General features: G+C 49.2%; 2 protein-coding genes across 5 annotated transcripts in view; one reads left to right on the forward strand and one right to left on the reverse strand.

The window, feature by feature from the left end:
* BMP2K (BMP2 inducible kinase) overlaps nucleotides 1-8546 on the forward strand; it is a 49291-nt gene extending 40745 nt beyond the window's left edge. For 2 of the 4 annotated variants that reach the window (XM_036382224.2, XM_036382225.2), the window contains one exon: nucleotides 3448-8546. In XM_036382224.2, coding sequence (XP_036238117.1) covers nucleotides 3448-4874 — 1427 coding nt within the window. In that variant the 3' untranslated portion in view covers nucleotides 4875-8546. The remainder of the gene's footprint in view (nucleotides 1-3447) is intronic. The other 2 variants (XR_004980122.2, XR_004980123.2) reach the window with 2 other exon arrangements.
* Nucleotides 8547-9139: 593 nt separating this feature from the next.
* PAQR3 (progestin and adipoQ receptor family member 3) lies at nucleotides 9140-15758 on the reverse strand. Its single transcript, XM_036382228.2, has 7 exons — nucleotides 15485-15758; nucleotides 15240-15402; nucleotides 14207-14362; nucleotides 13309-13506; nucleotides 11820-11910; nucleotides 11354-11502; nucleotides 9140-10931 (listed from the first exon to the last, which is right to left on the reverse strand). Exons 1-6 carry the CDS (start codon nucleotides 15667-15669, stop codon nucleotides 11360-11362), a joined length of 936 nt encoding a protein of 311 aa, XP_036238121.1. The 5' UTR covers nucleotides 15670-15758; the 3' UTR covers nucleotides 9140-10931; nucleotides 11354-11359.
* Between the last annotated feature and the right edge of the window lie 9630 nt (nucleotides 15759-25388).

Below are 25388 nucleotides of genomic sequence, written 5' to 3' on the forward strand. Positions count from 1 at the left end.
TTCCCTCAGAGTTGGCCAGGTAGGGCTAAAAGTGTGCAAGATGAGCATCTTAGAGTAGTTTCTGCTTGGAGCAAGTGGCTCTGGTTGTTTCTATCCCCAACACACACAGAAGGATAAAGGAAGATACTTGTTCTCTCCTGACACACTCCAGTGTGGGAGCAGTGATACCACTGTTCTGGAAATCCTCCTTGGAGTACAGGAGTTCTCTTCAAACCCACATATCAGGACCAGTTGCTGTTCACAGCGTCGTCTGTGTGCCACCTGCTTTCCAGGTGACATGGTCCATGTGGGGTCATACCTGCTGACTCTGCAGCTCTGATAATAGTGAGCTCCCTAGTGGGGGCTCTGAGTTTGTACTCACTGTTGGATAATTCCCAGTCTGTACCTAGTACCTGGACACTGGATTTGTGCTGCAATAACCAAGTTACATTGTTAACTCCTGCAAGGAGACTGGACAAGGAGCAATCTCAGTTGAAGAGATAGAAATTTGGAAGCCTTCTTCAGAAACCACTGTGCTGAGATGCAATTATTGACTGTGCTGTGGTGCTGTTAGAACAGGAAAAAGTTCTTCTTGCTGTGTCTTTGAGTGGCCTCAAAATTAATATATTTTGGAGCATGTTTTCTCATGCGCAGGGACAGATGTTTACAAACGTGCACCTAAGGTTTCCCTTTCCTGCAGACTGCCTCATTCCTGCCAGCACCAAGTCTGGTGTGTGCTATGTCCAGTGTGCCATGGCATTGCCCTCAGTGGAGCAAGAGCCCACAGTGCTGACCAGGCCAGGACACACTGCTGTGGGCAAAGTAAAAATCAACATGTACATCAAACTTCTTATTGCTATTCAAGCACTTCCCCTGTGTCTGCTTCTGTCAGCCAGGAAGGTGCTCAGCATTTCCTTGAAGAGAGGTTCAGAGCTCCAAGTACAGGGGCAAAGCACCTGGCCTCTGTGTTGCTGTGGATGCATGTCTCCAGCAAGAGGGATGGTTTGGTCAGTGGTTCCTGGCTTCATGCGAGTTCCTCTGGAGGTTGTGCTTGTTAGACTGAAGAGAGGAAACCTTAGGGTGAAAGGCTGGGTTTTCTTGATGCCCAATTCCCAAGATGATCTGCTGTGCGTTGCCAGCAAGAATCGCAGTTGTGAGTAGCAGGTGGGTGTGTTGGGATGCTGGAGCAGCTGGGGTGCTTGTGCATGGAGTGTGCTGTGGGAAATGTCCTCTTTGCTGTGCTGTCTGTCAGGAGAGCTCTGGGGCTGGGAGCTGCACCCTGTGTGCCTCATGCAGCTTAGCTGCTCGGGGGAGAGTTGTGGTCTGTCTCGTCAGTGCCTGTTTCAGTGTGTTTTCTAGGGACTCTGACTGTGGCACACCAATAACACTTAAACCTGCTGGGAAGTCTGGTGTATTAGGCAACACTGTGATTCAGTTCTTCTTTGAAAAAAAAATGCTGTATTAGTTGTTTACTGCATATTGAGATGAAATGCTAAGATCTAACCATTCTGTAGGACTGTAAACTCTTGTGGATATGGACACAGAGAAAAGGTCTGGGCTTTTTGTTGTGGAAGTGGTATTAACATCTAACCTAGAAGTAGTCCCTTTTTCTTTTAAATCTATTTGCATTTATGCTAACATTAGTGTTCCAGTAAATATTGAAAACAGCAAGATTTGGAGGCTAGGGGAGTTATTTAGTGCAATGTGAAGGCTGTACCTTTGGGAAATCTAAAGTAAGCAGCAGAATAATCCAGATTCTAATTTAGTGGGTAAAGCAAATATGTAGCATTTAAAATTACAGTAGATAAGAAGCAATCTGACACTAGAAGGCAAGAAGAAACAGCTCAAAGCCCTAATCACCTGGTTTTAGTCATTCTGATCATCTTGTTTTTAAATCCTTACATAAATTGTATTGCTGCTGAGTTTTGATTATTTTATGTGTAGCTGCAAAGGAGTGAGGAAGCTGATGGATGAGGGAATTGCTGTTAATTCCCTTTAAAAATGGAAGAAGTGCTTCTTGTAAAACTGGAGCATAGAAAGTAAAGATTCTGACTTGACCTAGAAGTTGCACACTGGTTTCCCTGTGAAAGAAGGAATTAGCTGAGAAAATATTTGGTATATTGCAAGAACAAGAGTTGTGAGATGGATTCTGGCAGAAGACGGTTTTTGGAGAAGTAGCGGATGCCTGTACCCATCTCTGGCTTTTTCCATCCTTTGAACACATGGTGTGGGTTAAATGTCAGTGTTTGTGTTACAAAGCCCTAAGTGGAAGACATCAGTTTTGCTTGGGTGAGGTCAGGGGTGCAGTGCAATGCTGTGGGTAGAGCTCTCTAATAGCTGCTTCCACAGGAGCAGCCCTGTCCCCAGCTGCTGTCAGGTGCTGGAGACATGAGAGGCTTGTCCCCAGTGCCAGGGTGCCTGGCAGCCTCTCTGGGCAGTGGCACACAGGCTGTGGGCAGTGCCTCTGGGCCTGCCGGGAGGTAAATTCTCACTGCTGTAGCTGGCATTACATCTGACATTATGCACCCTGTCTGTGGCCAAGAGGATATTCCAAGGGCAAGTGTGCTTCACCTAGAAGAGACTTGAGTGGTTTGATTTTCCTTCTGCTCTTTACCTTCCATTTCCACTAGAAATCACAGTCAGTTACACTCCTGAAATCATCTCCCCACATAATGGGGCTCTTACACAGGGAGAAACTGGGTGTGCCTAGTGATGAGAGCAGTGCCACTGCCACTGTGCAGCCTCCCCTGCTCTTCCTGCTCTTGCCATCTCTTTTTTTGTACCACTGCAAAATTTTTACTGCTTCCAGTGTTCCCAAGGCAACCACTCCACAAAAGACTCATCAGTGAATTGTTCCTTCAGTTTTAGTTGTCAGTGAATAGTAGGGGGGAAGATGACAGAGGGAAACAAGTAGATAAATTTCCTTGCCATAGAGAAGCTGAAAGCATTGGTCTCAAACTTGAGGAAAAGCAAGAGCTTTTGTGCCTCAGTTTCTGCAGAAGTTAGAAGGGGCTGCTGTCATGACTAGAGCATTGTGTGTCAGAGCAGACTATCAAAGCAGAAGCACATCAAAAAATAGCTTGTCTGCTTAAAAAAAAAAATACAGAAAATTAGTGTGGAAATCCTGCTGCCTCCCATTTCCCCAGAGGAGAGAGGCTATGTAATGACTGGGTTTGAAAAGCTGTCTCTAGAGATCAGCTGTGTTCACTGGCCCCTTCTGTGTGCCCCCCAAATACTGGTACTGTATGTCCAGGCACCTTGTGCTTTAGAAGTAAAGCTGGCAGCTCTGTCTGTTGATTTTATGTGTGTTGTTTGAAATGTCAGATGTGATTTTTAGCTTGTTTCGCTCCGTAAGTACAGGATATATGTTTGCATCAGCTCCTGGAGTGTGTGGCTGTGGAGTGTGTGGAGAAAGTTTTGCGTTTCTATGTTTTAAGTTTTCATTTGCTTTTTTCTTTGGACCCGCAGGTTCCCCTGGAAAACAAGTGGATAACTCAGCCAGCAATCAAGGAAATAACTTAGGGATCCCAACAAAGGCTGGAAAACTGAGCCATTCATTTAGAGATCCCCGGGCAGGGAGGAAAAGTGCAGAGGGACACGTGACAAAAGGTGGTGAGGAATCAGAGAGTGATTTTGAATCGGATCCTCCTTCTCCCAAGAGCAGTGAGGAAGAAGAAGAACAAGAGGATGAAGAAGTCTTGCATGGAGAGAATGGGGACTTCAATGACGACAATGATACAGAACCAGAGAATTTAGGCCACCGACCTCTGCTCATGGATTCTGAGGAAGAGGTGGAAGAGGAGGAAGAAAAGCAGAGCTCTGATTCTGATTGTGACCGAACCAAGCAAAAATGTGTGGAAGGGCTCCTGGGCACTCGGTTCAGAGATGGGGTGGGCAGCAGTGAAATCACAGAGCCCAGTTTGGTGCCTATGTCCCCGCCTGAGGTACCGAGCACTCTGATCAACTCTGGCCAAGAATTTGATGTGTTTGGAGCTGTGCCCTTTTTCACACTGCAGCCTCAGGCAAGAGAGAAAGTGGACGAAGATGTTTCTTCTCAGGTGGCTTTTCCCAGCCTAAGCCAAGAGCAGGATGACTTTGATGTTTTCATCAAAGCTCCTTTCAGCAAAAAGGTGCTGCAGCGAGATGGGCAGGGGTCAGGGATGGAGCCTCTGCTCTCCCCCAGCTCTCCGCAGAGTGTGGATATCTTTGGTTGCGTCCCATTTCAGCCATCCCTCGTCCCCAAGTCTGCTGGGAGTGGACAGGACCTGTTTGGGCTGGTTCCGTTTGAGGAGATCACAGGCAGCCAGCAGCAGCAGAAGGTGAAGCAGCAGCGCAACCTGCAGAAGCTGTCTTCCCGGCAGAGGCGCATGAAGCAGGAGGTGCCCAAGAACAACGGGAAACGCCACCACAGCACCCCCACCAGCACCAAGAAGGGGCTGAAACCCAGCTACCGCACCCCAGAGCGCGCCCGCCGGCACAGGAAGGCTGGCCGCAGGGACTCACAGAGCAGCAACGAGTTCCTGACCATCTCGGACTCCAAGGAGAACATCAGCGTGACCCTGACCGACAGCAAGGATCGAGCCAACCCGCTGCAGCCCGACGAGGCGCTGCTGGATCCCTTCGGGGCCAAACCCTTCCACCCGCCGGAGCTGATGCGCCATGCCCAGCACCAGGGCTTTGGGGACAGCTGTGGGGACCACGGCACGGTCGTGGTGGCTGGCAGGCCCAGGCAGAGCTCCTTGCACGGGGCTGTTCATGGCGGGGATGGGCTGAAAACAGATGACTTTGGTGCTGTGCCCTTCACAGAGCTGGTGGTGCAGAGCACTCAGAGCCAACCACAGCAGGCACTGGAGTTAGATCCCTTTGGAGCAGCTCCGTTCCCTTCTAAACAGTAGAGGCTTCCAATGGGTTCCCCCCACTATACCTCTCCAAGTCCCTTAGTAAAGGTTTAGTGGAGTCATTTACATGGTTGAAATGCCAGGGGCCTGGGTTGTACAGCTTGTTCAGGGTGAGGAGGCAGTGGCCTGCATGTGTGGTGGAATTGCAAATAATGGCTAATTCTGATTTGGATCTTTTTGAGGAAAAGAGAAAAAAAATCAGAAGTGTTGTTTCCTTATGGCAGATGGCTCCCAGAATGTCATGAGGAATTGGATATGAATCCCTGTCACTGACTTGGGACCCTGGGACATACTGTTGTTTGTGCACTTTGGTCTTGCCTTTCTATCCCTGTGCCATGTGCCCCGTTGGAGTGGAAGAGGCAGGGAGCACATGGAAAATGCTTTCCACATGTACAGGAGGCTGATGAACTGCGGTGCTTCTTCATGTCTCTGCAGACCTAAGAACCAAGACATACTGATATCCAGATTATGTGCTGGAAATAGCCAAGTCTTTGCTTCCTAGGTGAAAACTACCTTTATTAATCATAAAAATAAAGCAGCCACATCCTCAATGGGCTGTGGCCCAGAATTCCAGAGCACAGCTATGGCTTGGGACCTTGCAGACATCTATGCAGCTGCAGAGATGAAAGGCAGATTTTTTTTTTTTATGTGCCTAAATGGTCAATTTTGAATTATTTTTTTAATAGTAAGTGCCATTAATGTAAAGTAGCAAACTGGAATTGTAGAGTCAAAACTAAAGAAGCAGGTGATTGACTGATGTGTGAGAATGTGTGGGGGAGTGAGCCAGCAGGGACATGGCTGGGATTACAGCACTTTGGGAGACTCCTCAGCACACTGGAAGAGGGGCTGTCCTTGGGCACGTGGAGTGCTTCAGATGACTTATGGAGTTGACTGTGAGGTACAACCGTTGGATTGATTTGATTACACCTTGGGATTTGTGTCTGTTTTCCTCTTGGATTTTGATTGGAAAGAAAATGTGTCCTCTCTGTTGGTTTTTTTACCACAATAGTTTTATGAAATGACTGTAACCTGATGCTCTTTTAAGGGTCGCTAAATGCACTGAGCTTTGGAGACACTTCCTGCCCCAGCTGTGTTCTAGCAGGAGCTGTCGGCTGCTGGACCACTGAGCTGCGTTTCACCCCTCGGAGCCTTTCGGGAAGGAGCCCTGTCCTGCTGCCCAGGGGCGCCTCGGGTGAGGCGGGAGGTGTGACCACTGCCGAGCACAGTGTGTACTTCCTGTGGTGCAGGAGGTGCTGGTGTATGCAGAGACGGTGCCCCTTGGGACAGCCCAGCCTGGGTTCCATGGCCATCCTCATGGGGACACGGAAGGAGGAGGGGCTCCTCGGCTTGTCCCACCTCTCTATCCTGCTCCACTGGAGGCTGAGGAGTGGTTAGCTGGGTGTTTGCACATGGGGGACATCCCTGTTTGTGGCCAGGTGTCCTCACGTGCCCCCCTGTCACAGGTGAAGTGAAATATTCAGGGTTGTGAGCTTTTTTCCCCTCGTGTCTCCTGATGGATATTCAGGAGGTGATGGGGGCATTTGGTCCCTTTCAATATTCACTGAAAACAAATCACAAGACTCCTTTGGGATCAGTTGGATAAAGTGGCCCCTGGGATGTATGTGTGATTGCTTCCCTTAGCTCTGGAATCTGAACGTAGCTCATAGTGATGGTGTACAGATAGCTACCTTCACCTTCCTCAGTTTCACTTCTCACAGGGTCTAAGTGGGATATTCCAGCTGTGCCTGCTTCAGTGTGCCTTTTCCAGGCTTAGAAGTTAAGCCCTTAGGAGATTGAGTAGAAATGTGTCAACACAGGACTTTCCAAGCTTTATTACTGCTCTTCTCACCTGTTTGGTGCCAAAGGCTGCAAGAAGCACATGCCAATTTTTGTAGCATTTCTGACACTCAGGTTAACAGTCTTTTTCCCTTTTTTCAAATCTCTGTGCATGCTTATGAGCTGCCCTTCTCAATGTCTTTCAGAGCTGTTACCTGCCTGAAGAGCCCTTGGAATACAGCAAGATGACAAATGTGGCAGTGAAGTGGACACAAAGTGAGATGAAAACTGTGGTCCTAAGTGTGGCTGGTCCTCACCAAAGCCAGGCTGTTGCTGTCTTCCCAGTGGGAAAGCAGTGGGAAGGGTTAACAATGCACACGGCCCTGGGGCTTGGCTCCAGGGCCCAGGAGGAGAGGTGGGGGCTGTTGTACATGCAGGGAGGAGACCGGGCACCAGCAGACCCAGTGTGGGCAGAAGCCATCAGGTAAATTACAGATAGGAAATACGTTCAGTACTGTTGGTTTACCTCGGGGCTCCAGGCTGAGGAGGGCTGCAGGGTAGAGGGTCTCTATGCATTTACACTGCAGCACAGCCAAGCTGGAGGGAGAGACAAGGCACAGGCAAGCTGCAGACCCCACTGACACTAGAGCTGGCACGAGTTATGGCCCATGATATTTGCCTCCTAATGGCCTTAACAAACCTGGTTCTTCACACTTGAGACACCAATCAGGTTTTTGATTAAATTTCACTTTTTTTTTTCTTTAGAGTTAGTTATTTTATTCTTTCTCATGGTTGATGTGAGATTGCTGCACCCTGCTAAGCTGACTTTTCCTGGTGTATGTAGTTTATACACAACTGAACCCAAGCTTGGGGTTGTATTCAGCCACTGTCCACTATTTAAAGGAGGTGAGATATGTGACTGTCAGGGAATGGGGTATCCTTTGCCTTTTTTCAGGATATATGGAGTGCAACGTGACCTTATGACCTTAGTAGAAATCAGGAAAGGCCTTTTTGTGGTAGTCATGTACATGCTGCCTTTGGTAGCAGGAGGGCAAGGTGTAAGGGGTTGACACTTCCCTTCCCAGACAGAAATCCCAATGGGTTTTTACAGCTTCTCCCTCTGCATGCTGAGGGACTGAAGCACAGGCCTTGTAGGATCAGCTGCTGGAGAGAGCGTCTGCCCCAAAGTGCTAAGAAGCACAACCTCTTTTAAGTGGTTGTGGTGATGGAAGGAAAAACCAGGTAGTTGTGTTTGCCTGTGGACTCAAATGGCCTTTAGGTGTGTAATTAATGCTGTGGTGGGGGGCTCTGTGAGCACCAGTGTTGGAGGAAAAAGCTTATAATCATTCTGGGTGTCCCAATTAGTAAAACCAAGTACTGTGAAAATAAGTTGATATATTTGCTACTGTGAGAAAAAGAGTTTATCTGGAGTTTTTTATACTATATGGTGTATTTTTATATATCCAAGGAGTATATATAAAATATACACATGCTCGCACACATCATGTACCCCTTGGAGTTGCTGTGGTGTTGGTAACCCAGCAGCCACAATCATGTTTGTGACTTGAGTGAATATGAGTTAAGCACCAAGGGTGGCTGCTGTGCTACTGTTCCATAGAGCTTATTTTGAAAGGAAATCAAGGAGATGGTGTGTATGGTAAAGTTGTGACTGAGGCATCACCTACTATTAAAGAGCATAAAAACGATTTTAAAATTGCTGGCATTCAGCTTTTAAGTGCACTTGCCTGAACTACACTTCCATTTCTTGTTAGACTTGGAGTTTCTAAAGCTTTTTTGTGTACTACTAAAGCCAGAACTTTTAACTTTTTTTGTGAAGCTGATGTATATCATAAAACCCTTGGAGATGTTAAATAAAGGAACCTGGTAACAGTGCCTTTTCAGGTCTCTTCAACACTGCATGGTGAAGTATTTGTGTGTAGGCTTTCATTTGCTCATTATAAGCACTGTTGCTGCTGCTGAATGATTTTTTAGCTGTCATGTCAGTACCTGTGACTCTCATAAAACTGTTTTAAGTAGTTGTATTTGCTGCCCAATCATCCTGCTGTGTCCAATTGGTTGAAAATCCTTTACTTCAGTGTTACTCCTTAAAGTCTTCCTGCAGAAAGGTCATGTGGGTCCCAATGGCACTGGACTGAGATCTGTACTTGTGGACAGAACTATAATGTGGTGTGAGCCCCTTCCTGCAGTTGTTTACTGGAGCAGGGTGTTTGGATGCTCCCTGTATTGATTTTACTCTTGGGTGAGATGAAGTAAGAATGGAAATGGTCAAGAACAGATACAGCAGCAGCAGGCCTCCGTTAATAAAGAGTACTTGGTAGTAGGCTGAAAAGCTAAGTTCATCAGCAAATTCAGCTAGAGAGTCTCCCCCAAAAATCCCTGTCTTTGGCACAAGTTCCATGGCTGAGCCATTGACATCGGTTGTTTTGCTGCATAAGGTGCAGGAATGATGTTAGTCCAAAGAAAAAGCCAATGAACTGGAATTTATTTATAAGTTCAGTATGTACATCAAAGATCATCATGCAGCTTGATAAATTGTGTCAGGTAAAAATGCACAGCTTGGCAATCAGTTTCCTTATCTGGTGAAAACTGATGGAGAAGTTAAGAGTTTCCATTATAAAAATACATTAGCAAATGCTCAAGTCAGTAATATTACAGACACATTATTGGGATATTACTGTACACATAACACTGGAAACAGACTTTTACACTTGCAAGTTCCTTGTCAGGCTTCAGTAGTAGTAATTAGTGCACTTGAAACTTGCTTGGCTGTCAAGTTAAAAAATCATTAAAAAATCAGTGTTTACATTGAAAGGCTGAAAGCTCTGGGAGCTGAATCATTAATGCAGAGTCAGTTTTGCCAATACTTGTTTCTGGAGTTAAAAAGGACCAACAGAAAAGCACCAAAACCACCCTCTGCCCTAAACAGACAGCATCCCTGTCCAGCACATCAGGAGGAGTTCCCATCCTGCCTTCTCTGTGCCCGAGGAGTGCAGGGCGCCTGTCTGTAAGTTTCCACCTCCACTCCATGTCTCCTTGACACGCCCTGACCAGAAACCAAGTCCTTCTCATCTGCCTTAGCCCAGAGGGAGGCAGCTTTGGGCAACCAACAGAACGTGCCTGCCCTGGGGTAGTCACTGCACAGAGCCAGCGTCTCCTCGTGCATTGGGGGAAGCCCTCTCCACAAGGACATAGCCACTTAGGATTCGTCCCAACAGCATCCTTGCCTCTAACCCAGAAGTCCAAAGGATTTTAATGCTGTTTGGAAGACTGGCACCCCTGGAGCTTAATGGTGCTGGGCAGCAGCTGTGCGATAACCAGTGTATTCTGTGGCTCCCTGGTGTTCATTTCATAAGGGAAGGTTCTACAACACATCCTGAAACTCCAAGCAGCCTTGGCACGGTGGCAGGATTGTGAAAGCAAGTCATTTTGGACAGCAGTGTGTGTGAGTGCAGTATCATCCTGCACATAGGGAAAGGCCAAAAGTCAGGAATCTGCAGCCCCAGCAGGTTCCCTGATTGCAAAACAACAACAAACATGGACACGCAGCCTTAGTGCTACTCCTGGAATACTGATTCCAGATTACTGAAGGGATCTAGAGAAATTTCTTCAAGCAATGGCACAACTCTGCCCCTCCTTGGGGCAGGCTATTTTTAAGATCTGCAATGAAGATCTAGGTGTGCAGGATATCATGTTATCTCCCAGGGAATGGGAAAGAGGTCATCCAGAGCAGGACAGAAATCCACTGAATTCCAGTTCATGCGTTCCTGTGCCAATGCTGAAGCATAACACATCGTCCCTGTAAAGGCTGAAGGATGCACCACCCACAGGCCTGTGGTTTGGATCCAGGACCAGCTCCCACAGTTCCAACAATTTTACAGGCACGCTGCCAGGAGTGTTCTCCTAACTGTGCACACCAGCTGAAAACCTGGTGTCCAGGCCTGAGTACCCTTGGCTGAGCCATTCACGTCTGCCAAGCAACAAAACATCCTGCTGGGATCTGCGTGCCGAGTGAGCTCAGCCTCCTGCTGTCCTGCTCCAGGAGGAGCTATTTGGTGCTTGACTGCAGGGCAGGAACTGGCTGAGAAGGAAATGCCCCTCCAACCCAGGCAGTGCTGCTGTGTTTATCAAAGCTTGCAGTAACACTCTGTCCCGGCAAGGGGCTAACAGCCCAGGAGTCAGCAAAGGAACTGCCTCAGTCCTTGACAGCACAGCTCTTCACGTGAGGCCCCCAGAGTCACCAATCCTCTCGTGCTGCCTCTGAAAATAGAGCAGGGAAACGAGGTAAATCACTGTGCACATGTAATTGGTAACTCATCTGATTTCCACAACATCCAGATCAATGCTAAGCAGACTGAAAACCTGACAAAAGCCTGAGGAAAATGCTACTTAAGGACAAATACTGATGATGGTTTGAGACTACTCAGATTGTGACACAGAGCTGGAAGGGATCTGGCAGGACTAAGTCCAGCCTGCTCTAAAACTGCTCAAGGGCCCAGCAGCTCCCCAGAGCCTCATCCAATGCAGCAGCACAGGTGAGCAGAGTGCCTGGCATCACATCCCTGCTTTTTATTGGCACCAGTCAGGACCCACTCTGGGACAGTGACCTGAGGTTCAGGCCAGCATTCCCAAAGCCTGTGGTTGGGGGTATCCTGTTCCTCCGACGATGGCAGCAGCCGTACCTTGGCTCACAGGTCCGTGCTGTACTCGGGGCAGGGCTTGCTGTGTCGGTACTGCATGATGTATACTGTGGACTGGTGCCACCAGTACAGCATCACCACTGCCAGGATGTGCCACACTTGGTGGCTCGAGCCGAGGTAGTTCAGCTGGCCTGTGGGGGAGAACAGAGACATTCAGGAGTTCAGCTGTTAAGTTCCACCACAATTCCACATTGTGCAGTGCAATCGGCACTCAGTCTCTTGCAGAGCTCTGCCACACCCTACCCTTGAGGGGTGACAGGGAAAGTTCTTTAACGAACTTGAGGGAAGTTGTCTGCCTCCTCCCACTCTTTTACTCTGTATGGGAATACGGCATAGGGAACATGGTCAGCCTGTTCTCTCACAGGAAGTTCAGGACCCACAGCAAGGACTAGGACACCGTAGGAAGCTTAACTGAAGAAAAGAAAACAGCCAGAAAAGAATTTCCTACCTGGGAAGTATCTTTCTGGAACTTTGGAAATATAGAAGAGAAAAGCGACAGCAGCGATGAAGTACATGACAAATACCCGCGGAGCAAACTCCTGCAAAAGAAAAGCAAGCTCTCCTATTCTGTTAGAAGGCAAAAACAGAAAAAAATGTCTCTAAAGATAAAAAAGGAAAAGGCATGACAGCGCTGAATCTTCCTTCCCTGCCTGTGTTAGCTATGCATAGATCCAATGGGGACACACATGCCAAACTCTGGGAAAGCCTGAGTGGAAAGAAACCTCTTTTATTCCAGCTTCTTGCTTCTACATGCAAGATTCTCTGTTCAGCAGGCACAGCATGTGTCTGTGCAAGGTCACCTGCCACTCCCCTGAGCCTGCACAGAGCAGCTAGGGTGAGGGACCCTGCACTGCACATCCCACTTAGGCTGGGACCACAGCAGCTGCACACAGGACTGCTCACAGTGGGGGGTCAACAACCAGCAACTCAGCCACCAGGTGCATCTTGTTAGCAGAATGTTTTGTTACCAAAAGTGGGCCCTTTTCCTGAAGTATGGAAACAAAATGTGTACCCTAGACTCCATCCTGCTATCCCAGGGGAAGCCAGATGGGGAAGTGTGGGGGCACAACTGCTACTGATGATTTTTAGAGGGCCAGTGTGAAGTGTCATGTATAAAGGCCACATCTATTTCCAAGTGGTGCTCTGCCACATTCCACAGCAGCTCTGGACCTGGCTGAACCCTCACCCCATGGACAGCCATCCATCCAGGCCAGCCCAGGTGTGTGCAGTTTGTGCTCACTATGAAAAGGAAATGTTTCTTTCAGCACCATCAGGTGTTACTGGCTAACTGCACTGATTTCAGGTTGGTTCACACTGGGGCACACCAGACTGCCTTTGGCTGTGCTGGGCTGCTGCTGTCACAATGTAATTCCAAGGAGTGAAACAAACAGGAAAATAGTAACATGAAAGAGCTGTTAGAGGAGGATTGTGTAGGAGACAGAGGGCTGAGCAGGTAAATGCTGATTTCTGCTGCCATCGTAGGGAACAGAGGAGGAGACAAGTAATCATCCCAGTGTCTCCTGGTTGCCCTCTGGAGCTGTGGAGGCGGCCAGCCCTGAGCATTCCTGCAGCCTGACAGGCTCCTTCCTGCTCCACAGGCACCTCAGCTGCTGCCCCCGGCCCTGGCGAGGGTGTGGTCTGCCCACACAGGCTGCTCCCTGCCCAGGCACAGACACAGCTGGATCCTGCTCTCCTTCCCACCCTGCAGCTTTAGGGCAGCACAGCACAATAAAACTTCCCAAGCCGTCTGTCCCGTCTCAACACAGTTCTCAGTGTTCCCATTTGTTTTGTATTGACCAAAAGAATTCTGTCCTTAGAGGAATTGTAACTCCTCCTGCTTCCCCACTGTTTCCCAAGTGTAAGAGAACTCAAGGAAGATGGAAAATGAAAAGCAAAAGGGAATCTTATTTCCTTTTTTTTTTTTTGTTTTTGTTTACCTGTACAATGGATGCCCCAATGCCTCCATTGAGCCAAACCCAGTGGATGGTGGGAATGATTCCATAGCCAGACACGGAGCAGAAGATGATGGAGCGCAGCCTGTGCCACTGCTGTGTGAGGTAACTGGGGTGGATCTGAGCAAAAAACACTGCCAGGATCATGGCCAGCACAGTGATCAAATACACCTGGCGCCAGTACTGAGGGCACAAAGAAACAAAGGCAAGTTTGTGGCGTGCAGAAGTCAGCTCTGGGCAGGAGGTTTCAGTGACTGAGCACAGCAGTGCTTCACCCTGTCCCTGCTGTGGGCACCAGCTGTGGGTCTGAGTGCAGGCCCTCTGCTTGTCAGCTGGCACTGAGGGGAGGGGACTGCTCCTGGGGGGCACCTGGCACCACATCCTTCATTCCAAGCACTTCCTGCACCAAATGTTTCAATACACCTGTGCCTCACCTGTCCAGCTCAGCTCCTGGACAGCCATGTCCAGGGCAGGCCTTGAGAGGGAACTCATTTACTCATCCTCTCTTAAAAGGAGGGAAAACAAGGTTGTTTCTACCTCGTGGGCAATACTGTTTGAATAAAGTACCTGTGATGGGACACATCCCATGACCAGCCTCAGTCACTGGATACAGGTAGGACCTGTAAAGTTTCCCTGCCTTGAGAGAAATTTAAATATTTTCCTGAGGCTTGTGCAATTAACAGCTGGAAAGGAAAACCTGCATTTGCCTGTCTCTTCAGCCAGCACAGTTCAGCTCAGGTCAGAGGGACATGTTCCAGTTCCCATTCCTGCCTCCCTGCTCCTGTTCTCCTTGGACACCTGCACAGAACCCCCTTCCTGCAGCACAGAAACTGCAGTGAGAGCACAGGAACCAAGCCCTGCAAGGACATTGCTCCCCACTCACGTTACTGCAGTAGAAGGCGTAGAACACGCCTGACACGTAGCAGCCCAGGATCCCGATGGAAATGCCCGCGTAATCCAGCGCCATCCAGCGCCGGCTGGTCTTCTCGGAGCGGTGGCAGCAGAACAGGTGGTATCCTACTGAGCAAAGCATACACACCTACGCAGAATGCCAGAGGAGGAGGGTTAGTTCCTTACAAAGGAGCAGGGAGCACAGCCAGCCCCAGCCCTGCAGCTGTGCTGTGCAGTGCACCCCAGTGCAGGCACTTGTGATCCCTGCCAGCCAACCATAAAGCTTCTCTGGCACGGGGAAGGAGGAGCAGGACACTGCAAACCATGATAACCAGTTGTACAAGTAGCAAAAGTGGGCTCCTGAGGCCAGAGAGCTGGCAGTGCTCCAGAGAGACACATCCGCACCAGTACAGGGGAGAGCCCAAAACCCAGATCTGCCCTGACTGCCCAGCACTCACTGTGTGCCTTGACTGAGGGAACACATAGAAATTTAACTCTTAGGCACAGGCTGCATGTCTGCTCCTAGGCTGCCTTAAAATCTTTTCCTTGAGAAGTGTTTGGTTCTCTGTGGCCTTCTCTAGGGGCAGGGAGGAGCACTAGAGCCCGTTGTGGCTGTACAAAGGCATCCTGTACCCTGCAGAGAACACCAGTGGTGCCCTTAGTTCTCTGTGCTCTCACAAGGTGCAGGGGCCCACCAGAGACAGGACTCAAGTCTGCTGTGCAAACACATTCCTCTGACAAGGAGAAAGTGAGGCCACCAGCCCTCCTGCCCTTCCCGACCATCGGGCCGCGGCTGATCCCTGGAATCCCAGGGTGCTCGGCCGTGTCCAGCAGCACCTGGAGCCGCGTCAGGCCCCCTCAAGCTGCAGCAGCTCTGACACACGGCCTGGACAAACGCACTCGTTTATCACAGACTCTCTCCTGTGCCAGCTGCGTTCGGTTTTTGCCCCGCGGAGCGATGCCGCCGGGCCCGCGCTGTGCCCGCACCGCGGGAGGGCTCAGCGCCGCCGGCAGCCGGCGCCCACCTGGAAGCAGAAGAGGCAGACGGAGCAGATGACGAAGTCCTCGCGGGAGGCGCCGGCGGCCGGCAGCACGGCGGTCAGGTCGTAGATGCCGAGCGTGAAGAAGAGAAGGAAGCCGAGCAGGTGGCTCCAGATGTTGACGGTCTCGTTGGAGAGGATGAAGAGGCTGAGTGAGAGGAGGCACAAGGCGGGGCGGGGATGAGCGGCGGCGGGGCCGGGGGGCGCCCGGGGCCGCGGGGCGCGCTCACCTCTTGATGCACAGGCGGGAGGGCAGGTATGCACGGTATCCATCGGTGATGTAGGGGTTGTCCTTCAGGAACACCGGGATCTGCTCGTACGTGTAGAGCCGGATGCCGCGGGGCACCAGCACCGGCCAGTACTGGTAGCTGCCCAGCTCGATGTAGTGCGCGCTGCGCAGCAGCTTCTGGTGCATCCTGCCCGCCGCCGCATCTGACCGCCCCAAGCCGCCCTCACGGGCCGAGGCCGGGATCGGGATCGGGATCGGGAGCGGCGCCGGGAACGACCGTGATGACGTCACCGCGCGGCGCGCGCCGATGGCGTCACGACGCGGCTGCGCCCCGTCCTGCTCCTGCAATGACCGCTAGGGGGCGCCCGAGAGCTGCCTCAGAGTCCTTCAGGGCGCCCCGGACTCCTCCGATCTCCGGGACACCTCAGCGTCCTCGGACCGCCGGAGCGCCCCGGGGCACCTCACAGCACCCCTCCGAGCCGTCCGACTCCCGCGACCCCTCAGAGCCCTCAGACCTGCTGGAACCTCCCAGGGCCCCTCAAACCCCTTAGACCCTGAGCTGCCTCAGACTCCTCAGACTTCCTGGTGTCCTCAGAGTCTCTCAGACCTTCAGAACCTTCCCCCCCCCCACCCCCCCAGGGCCCCTCAGAGCCCTCAGACCTCAGAGGCCCCCTGAGGTGCCTTGGACGCCTCAGAGCCCTGGGGTGCCTCAGACCCCTCAGAACTGCCAGGAGCCCCCAGGGCATCTCAGACTCCTGGGGCCCCTCTGAGCTCTCAGACCCTCACAACCCTCTGAGACACACTGGGTTGCCTCAGTCTCTCTGGGACCTCTCAGACTTCCAGGATCCCTTGAGGTACCTTGGACTCCTCAAAGCCCTGAGGTGCCTCAGACCCTTCCGGAACCCTCCAGGACTCCTCAGAACCTCTGAACACACAGAGACTCCCTGTGGCGCCCCTGGACATTTCAGCCGTCTGAAACAATAGAGATGTGCCTTTGGGCCAGTCAGGCATTCCTGAGGCTGCAAATCTTAGTGAAGGAGGCCAAGAACACACCTGTCAGGTCAAACAACCCTGAGGGCTGTCATTCTCCGTGGGAATTGCAATTGCACTGTGGAAGAGCAACACCTGGTTAATTGAGATCATGGTTACTAGCATTTTGGGGGCTTCCCTGTGTACTCTGGGAAGTAACAAAAAAGTGGTAAGAAAGACTTCCAAAAGTTTGCATGGCCTCAGTAAGAAAAGTTGTATGGTGTTTACCAGTTGCTTTTAATGGCTTTTTTTTTTTTGCTAATTAAAAAAAAAAAAAAGGGGGGGGGAGAGAAAAGAAAAAAGACAGAAAAAAAAAAGAAAGAAAAAAAAGTAGTGGGGGTAAAGCACTGATTCCCCAGGTATAACAGTAAGAGTTTTGGTTTCAAAGGTGCAGGCAAGTGTGCCACAGGGGAATGCTGGTTCACTTGGCCCTCCCAGCCAGTCCTCTGCTGGGAAGACTCCGGCAAAGGTCCTTGGTCTCATTAAACCAAATGGTGTGAAGAGTGTGCGGGGCTGTCCCATGGCAGAGATGTGTCTCGTGAAGTAAAAGATGGGGATGAAGGGAGGTTAAAATCCACCCTGACAGTCAGGGCCAGGTGTTCAGCAGAACCAGCTATGCTGTGTCACTCCCAGATTTATGTTACGCCATTTGGTTCCCCAAATTAAGTTGGATTTGGTCGGCAGCAGCTTTTGAATATTTGTACCGACCAATCACTCAGATTTCTCCCTGTTAGTGTCCTTGGAGTGCTGTTGCTCCTGCCCCTGCAGACCTTCCTCCTCCCTCCTGCTCAGCTGCTCTGTGTGCTAGGTACCTTTTCCCCTCATGTAACCCCAAGAGTTTCTCAGAGGAATCCTGTCCACAATAATAATTGAGCAGGCTTAGCTTTAAGATACTTGCTTGCGTTTCAATTTCCCGGGATGTATTTGGAGTCTGACTCGGAATGGTTCATTCCTGTTTTACTTAGTTTCTGTTTCCTGTTCCGTACTCCTGCTCTGGTTCAGGATTTCCCATTCACCCAAGCTTTCTATAATGAGGTAAGTAAGGCTAATTCAGGAGAGAAGCACAGAGAGAAGGCGTTCTCTGGGGGGACCCTCAGCCGTAGCTGAGCCCCGGATCTCAGTGAGCTGGGGAAAACTGCGTGTGCTCCTGCCAGCTCCCGCTGACACACACAGGGACTTCTTGTTTGCTCCAGCGCCAGACCACTTTCACCGAGCCAAAGGGCGGTCAGAAGTTGATACCGAGTTAAAAACCTTAATTAATCTTAATTGTCCATTGTCTCATTAGCTTACTGGGAACAGTATACCTGCAAAAAGCACTTTGGTTCTAAGCCCAGTGCAATTTAAATGAATTCCCAAGTGCTTTAAGGGGCTCAGACAGAAGAAATCGGCGCTGGCAGCACTTTTTTTTTTTTTTTCTAAAGAAGCTTTAATTGGCTGTTAAGTTAGAGCTTTGAAGCTTTGATAGGAGGAGTGTTATAGGTTAAACTAATAGGGGAAATTGAGAAACAATTAGGGCAGCTTCAAATTAATTACTTACACTATTTATTTCGAGTTTATTGAACAATTGTGTGGTATATGTAAGGGATTGAAATTAGCCATCTGTGTGCGGTAGCTTTGACCTAAATTGACCTTCCCGGGTAAGTAAGTAGCTTGCCCTAATTCCTACACTGGATCTCGAATTTTACTGGCAGGTAAGATTAATTGGGAGGAAAGATGAAAGCGCTTAAGAGTCTCCATACTTTTTTGTTGGGACTGGAGTCAACTGTGTAGACAGAGGTAGGGAAGGCTTCCAGAGAGGTGGCTGAGGAGATCACCCAGGAGCCGAACTGAGGAGCACATTGAGAGCAGGGAGCTCAGGGGGCAGCTGCAGGTTGTGCCCAGGGCGGAGGAACGGACAGCGCCCCCAGCAAGGAGCCGTGACCTGGCCCCGGGCCTGGCCAAGGGCTCGGGGCTCCGCACGGGTGACCAGGCACTCCCAGGGAGCAAGAGCCGATGGCTCAGCAGGGAGCTCCCAGACTCGGGGCGCTCAGCCGGGGAGCTGACAAATGCCAGGGAATCCTTTGTCCCCGGAGCTTCCCGAGGCACCAGCCCAAGCTGGTACTGTGTGCCTGACCACATTTAAATTATTTAGGGAACAAGCGGTGTGGGGCTCTGCTGCTGGAAACCTAGAGCAGAGCCGGTAAGGAAACCTGGTCAGACTGTGTGGGATCCCAGGATCTGTTTGTGCCCTGCTCCACTTATGCTCTGGTTTTCCAGGGAGCAACCGGGGGAAGAACAATGATCCCAACCAAATATCTCAAATGTTGATGACAGAATGTGAGCAAATCCCTAAGTGTTTCAATTTTAAAACTGAAAGAGTGGAAATATTTTCGATGCTGATTTTTGAAGCATTGAAACTGTTTTTTCCGCCCCGCTCCCGGCCCAGTTCTCCCTGCAGGTGTCAGCCTTGCTCCACGTACCGCCCGTCCTGCCGCTGCACCTGGGCCTGCCTCCCGCCGGCTGCTCGACATCCTCACCCTCATTCCATAGAGTTCGGGGCTCTCCCCGGCGGGGCCGGGCCTCTCCCCATCGGGGTGGTGCTAATGTTCCTAAAGTTGCCGCGCCTCCCAGTTTGGCCCTCTTCTGAAGTGCCCGGCAAAATGCCTCCTCCCGAGTTTTGTTCGGGGACTTTCCACGTCACAAGTAAGGAAATGGGAAGTGCTCTGGGACTCCTTTCCCCACTGCTGGAAACCACTGCTCTGGGAGAATTCATCTTACTCTGAGTTTTCCAGAAAAGACAGATTAGTGCCCAGGAATTAAACCTTATATCAGGCTGCCTTAGTTAGGAAAACGCACCTGGGAGTGTTGACAGAAGGCACTGCATGTCTTCCTTTGCATTGTGCCTACAGCAGTGTTGGTGGATAGCTCAGGGTTTCTTTGCCTGTGATAAACACAGTTGTGTTTTCCCTGGGGACAGGAAGCAGGAGGGATATACTGGCATGCTGTGTGCAGCAATTTGGCAAAACTTGTGGATGAAGTACAGGCTCTGCTCTAGGGCCACAGAGACCATGTAGCTGTTCATGTACACGGAGTGTCCATGTGCACTGGGCCATGTGTGACATTGGGAGGGGAGGTATTAGAGCCCCTTGTCATGTACAGCACAGGAATCCTGTCTCCAGTTCTTGGGAGCAGCCACAGCAGCTGTGCAGGGGATTCCTGACTGTGGAGTCACATATAAGGAACTAAGACTTGTAGCCTCATAGGAGTCAAAGAGGCTTTCACAGAGAAAGTGTGTGTGTGTGTGTGTGTGCAAGAATAGAAATCCCAAACAGCCCTGCTCCACCAATTCCCTTCATGAGACAACACTGGGAATGCAAGTATCTTGTGTTTGAGAATGACTTTAATACCAAGAAAGCTTGATTTCAAGGTCCTCTTCCCTGAAAGTCTTCTCTGCTCCCACTGTCCCCGCTAGGAATTTTGTGGCCAAGTTCTCCATGGTTTCCTGCAGCTCTTTGGTTTAGCACTGAGCAGCTTCCATGAGTGCTGCAGACAGACCTGCAGACATCTGCGTGGGGGCTCAGCTCTCTCTTTCCTCTCCCCATGGAGAGATGCCATGTGATGTGTGCACTGAAGTGACTTGGTTTGGGAGGGCTCTTCCTATATATATTTTTATTATTTTTTTTTTCAAGGGGTGTTTTTGTTTTTTGAATCGATCCCTTTGGCTTTCAGCTCCAGCTTCTGAATCTCAGCATCTGTCAGTGGTGCGATAAATTCTCTTTGGTGATAAGAGAACAGCTGCCAATAGCAAGAGCAGGGATGGCATTTGGGGTTTTTCCTGCTGTGTGAGCCCTTGCAGTCAGCAGAGCCGCCCTGTGCACACAATGGAGAAGGCAACTCTCCTGCCCAGCCCACTGTTCTGCTGCCAATTTAGCAACATCTTTTCCCTTCACGTTAAGCAGATGCACACAAACAATTGTGCAGCATAATAGAGTCCTGAACTGAAAGAACTGGAAGTAGTTGACAAATGGCTTTTTTTTCTGGATACATTCTGAAGGTGGAAGTGATACGGGGACAATAAAGAAATTTTTTTGAGAACTTAAGGCATTTTCAGGGAAAGAGAGAAGCTGCTTTGGAAAGATTCTTAATCACATGGGTGGTGTTTCCTAGCACAACAGTCTGCTTCCAGTGAAATTGATAGAGGAAAAAAAATTGGTAGAGGAAAAAAGTCCTCCACTTCTGTGGAGTCCTGAATTTTAGACGCATCAGATTTGAGTTTTTTGTTTTTCATATTTAAAGGTCTCTTTAACTCCAGTCTGCCTATAAAATTTTATCACAGCTGGAATTCATGGCACAACAGAAGGCATTTCTAGACCAATTATTTTGACTGAGATGTTTTGCTTCTCTAGCTGGAGTATGTTTAGTTGATGTATTTATAGTGAGAGTGAATCTCCAGGAATTGTGGACAACTTTGTTCCATAAGGTAATTTTGGCGAAGTACGTGGTTTGGGACTTTGCTGAAGAAAGAACCAAACTGTTCCCTGTGGAAGTCTGGGGCTCCTCTCACCTGGGTGGAGTTTGGCAGCAAATTTACCAAAGGGGATTGTGTTTCTAAGGCACTTAAAAATCAAACCAGCCTTTTTGTAAAGTCATCCTGTGAGTTTTGCTGTAAAGCCTCACTGGTGCTGATGGATATCTTCAGGTATTTGAGTGTTGCTGTAAGTAGGACCACAGACACACGGTCTCATTTGCTTCTGATGAGGATTTCCATGCTGAAATCAATTGGGCCTTTTCCAAAAGTCCTTCCAAGCTTTTAGTGAGCTTTTTAATCTGATCTATGAAGCACTGCTTTAATCCCAAACAAGGCCTGGGTATTGACATTTGGGATGATCTCACTGCACTTCCTTTTGGCTTGTTTTTTCGTCATCTGCCAAGATGAACACATGCGCATCATGTTTTTTTCCTGTGTTGCTAAATGCCACAATCTCTGCTAAGCAGCAGTGGTGTAGTTTGAGAACTGGTGATATCAAAATGAAGATTTGCCTTGCATCCAAAAATGGTCCAGAAAGATCCAGGAAATGTGGACGAAATGATTGTTTTGTTTGGCTCACTGCACCGTGGACATTGTCACCTGCCTGCCAGATTGGGGTTTTGCCCTTGCTACTTAGTTTGTCTTTGGATAGGTTTTCCTCAGTGGTTTTGATTACTAAAATTGGAATTCCATTATCTTCTGAAGATACACAGGTCATTTTCCCTCTCTTATCCTCATCCTCTGTATAGCTTCATTAAATAATGGAGACTTTTAAATGCTGAAGAGGAGGCCGTGTATTAGGAAGTGCTGGAAGTTGGTCAAGAGCCAAGTATAGTATAACAAGCCCTGCAATTGCTTTTAATCCCTCATTTGTAAGGTCATGTGTTTGTCCACCTTTCATGCTAGTAGATGCCCCAGTCCCATCTACTTGTGGGCCTGGGAGACCTGGAATGCTCCTTTTCAGCTATTACTTGGACTAAAAACTTTCTGCAGAGAAGAGAGGGAAGGGAGTCACTAACCTGCTTTCCTACCTATTTTTTCCCTTTTGTCATAAAATTATTTGACCATTTCATCTATTATTTCCACATATTTAAGCTAATGTGTTGATTTTTTTAAGTTGTCAAACACTAAGCAAGGTCCACAGAAGATTGTTTCCCAGTCTTAGAAGCATCTTGTTGAAATTTTCCTCTGTTCTCCAGTTGCTCCCTTCTTGCCATTTCCTTTCACAAATCATGCTCTGTACTGTGTCTCATCAGTCATACAAAACTCACCAGCGTGTCCCACAAGTGGCTGCAGAGCACTTGGATTTGGCCAGCCTTGAGAATTCTGTTCTGCCTCTGCTCCTCCTTTCTCTGTGACCTCAGAATGACAGTAACCCCGTGTTCTGGGAGAAACGAGGCAGTGATTGAACTCCCTGTCTGTGCTGTGCACGCTGAGCCGTGAGGAGTTAGAATTCTGCTACTCTTGCCCAAAGCCCCTCTTGACTCTGTTTCCTGTTTTCCTACAGTCTGCTAAGCTGATGGATGCCTTGTGACGGTGTTCTGCCGTTGGAGTGACTGTTGGAATGAGAGCTTTGTGCCTCGCGGAAGACACGGTGCCGGAGCCGCAGTTGTGTCAGCCTGTGCTGTGTCACTGGGAACTGATCTTACCAACATGTGAAGTATGCTCTTCCCCCGCTGAAATCTGATTCCCGCCGACGTGCTGAATGGCAGGAGTGACTCCTGAAAGCCTGCAGATGATCCATGCTGCCGGGGAGGGGTTTGGAGTGGGAATTCGAGAGCGGCGTGGGGATGTGGAGCTGTTCGCAGCTCCCTTGCCTGTGCTAAGGCCGAGTGTCACGGAGAGCCATCGGGCTGGGCTGCTCCGGGTATTTCTGGCAACTGGGACTTTGTTCAGCAGCCTCGCAAGGAGCTGAATGGCCGCAGATGCTTCCTCCTGACTGGAGCTGGGAGTTTGAAGGGCAGCTGAATTTGCTAATGTTGGTGCTTTGATGCAGAGTGTGAGAAATGGTGATGAGGCATGAGGCAGAACAGCTTGCTCGATTGCTGCTGGAGTGACTCCGCAGTGCTGACAGTAGTTAAAAACATGGCTTTGGTGCATAGGCTTAGTTAATATATAGAACTTGGAAGGCTGCTCAGAACAGCTATGGGCTCTCTCTGTCTGTCTCTTTTTAATAGAGTCGCTTCCCTGCCCAGAACCGCACTTTAATTTTCAGTCTCTTCAGGGTCATTAGAGAAGACTGACATTTTGGGAATATTTGTACAGTACAAGTATGAATAACAGTATCCATGCTTTTTCCTGCAAGGGGATGTTCAATGCAGTCAGGGTTATTTTCCTGATTGTTAGCAGTGGTGGCATACTTGCAAGTATAAAAACATGGTGTTCTTTTTGCTGGAGAGTTAGTCCAAAGCAAAGACTCAGCTGGGACTAGAACCAGGACATACTGGACAGGCTGTGCTTCCTTGGGACCACAGGACATGATTGGGTTAACTTCCCAGAAGAATCTCTCCTGCAGTAGGAAAGTGACTTTAACAGCTTGGCCCTCTCTTCTGCACATCGAGTAGGAAGAGCAGGTAACTCTGGCACCTGTGAGGAGTCTGGCTGGGCCTGACGGGACAAAGACCACACTGAACATGACTGACACCTCACATCCAAGGTGTTATCTTTCTTGTGCTGAGGCAGCCTGGTCTGCCCTCATCCTCGCCTCCTTGGCTATCCAGAAGCTTTGTCAGTGGTTTGGGAAGAGAGACCTCATAGTTCCTGCCTGGCCTTGTTGGTCCTGCTGCTGCAGGAAGCAAAATCCCAAAGAAAGCATGTCTTGCAGGCAGCTGGGAAGGGCTGTGGTTCCTCGGGTCATGGTGAGCCCTGCTGCTGCCAGCCAGAGTGAGAGGGAGCTGCAGGATGGGCAGCAACAAGCCAGGAGAACAGATAACCTTGACTGCACATCCATCTCTCCATATCTGAGTCCTTTCTGCTTTTTCAGAGCTTTTCAGATAATTTTCCCAATTAACGATTGAAATGCCAGCCGTTTCAGAGGTGGGATCAGGTGGGGAACTCAGTCACTCATGTTGGGGATTGGTCCCTCCGTGGGTGATCCCACTGACTCCATTGGGAGTACTCACTGGGGAGGGAGATTCACCCTGGGCAAGGGGATCCTTGCTGTGCAGTGCCAGCAGCTCTCCTTGCAGACAGAGTACAGGTGGGGAAATGCTCAAAGAGACAGTAATCTGGAGTTTTGTTTAGCCTCCAAGTATTCATCCTTGTGTTCTCCAGGTTAAGACATGCATCAGCTCATGGAACTGGATGCCAAATGCCCCTGGAGTTGCTGAAAGAATATCAACATTTCTCTCTTCACCACATTTCATTAAAAAAAAAAACAAACCCAAACCAAAAAACTGCAACAAAACCAACTAAAACCTGCAGCCTCATTATTATTTCAGTGTAACTTGTGCCATGAGGAGATCAAGCAAGCATGTCAGTGTGTGACTGTCAGCGTGAAGAGACCAACTGTGGCTCTGTATGTGAGCAAGTTCTGGGCATGCTACTTCAGGGGCAGTGGTGAGTTTCTTTCAGGCTGCTGGAATACTTTTTTTAGGGGTTTCTGTTTGCAGGGGTTTTTTTGTTTATTTGTTTCTTTGGGGTTTTTTTGATGGACTAGTTAGTTATTAGGATGTGGTCTTGTCACACAGGCTTGCCAGGTTTTCAGCAGTCATCCCAAGTGGACTGCCTAAAAAAGGGCTGGCACTGCATCACATGGAATGACCGATGATATGTCATATATTTTTAATGGGCAAAATGTTTTAATAAACATTCTCCCTCCTAAAATACTGGATTTTAAAATAGCTTTTAGCCTTGAGCCATGTAGCTACCCAGCTGTGAATTTTATAAGGCAACAATCTCCACACCATTAGATGTTATGACTGATATGCCAGTGACGGCAATAGCAAGTATTTTAACACATTAAAAAAGTTTCCAGTAGCAGTTAAAGGAAGTATGGCTCTGCTTGGAAGATCTTCTCGGCTCAAAATTAAAGCAATTTAATAAAATTATAAAGTCAGCCATGTACTGTCTTCTAGTGAGCTGCAAGTTTTGTGTATTGAAGCCATGCTGATTGCTGCGCCTGACAGCTCTAATCACATCACCTGACACTTTTGAACATCAACATTATTTTCTTTCTGTGTGATTTCTACAGCCTTAGCTACTCAAAATTCCGCTGCAAGGCTGCACAATGGGGCAGATGAGACCCCACCATGATCTACCACAGCTGTCTTGGTTCGTAGGAAATCCTGCTTGGGTTGTTTGGGTTTTTTTCTGGGTTGCAGCAGTTACCTTGCTTTATTTAGAAGTGTTTGAGACCACGTCTCAGGTT

The sequence above is a fragment of the Molothrus ater genome, chromosome 4, assembly GCF_012460135.2.
Source record: "Molothrus ater isolate BHLD 08-10-18 breed brown headed cowbird chromosome 4, BPBGC_Mater_1.1, whole genome shotgun sequence".
Classification (NCBI taxonomy): domain Eukaryota; kingdom Metazoa; phylum Chordata; class Aves; order Passeriformes; family Icteridae; genus Molothrus; species Molothrus ater.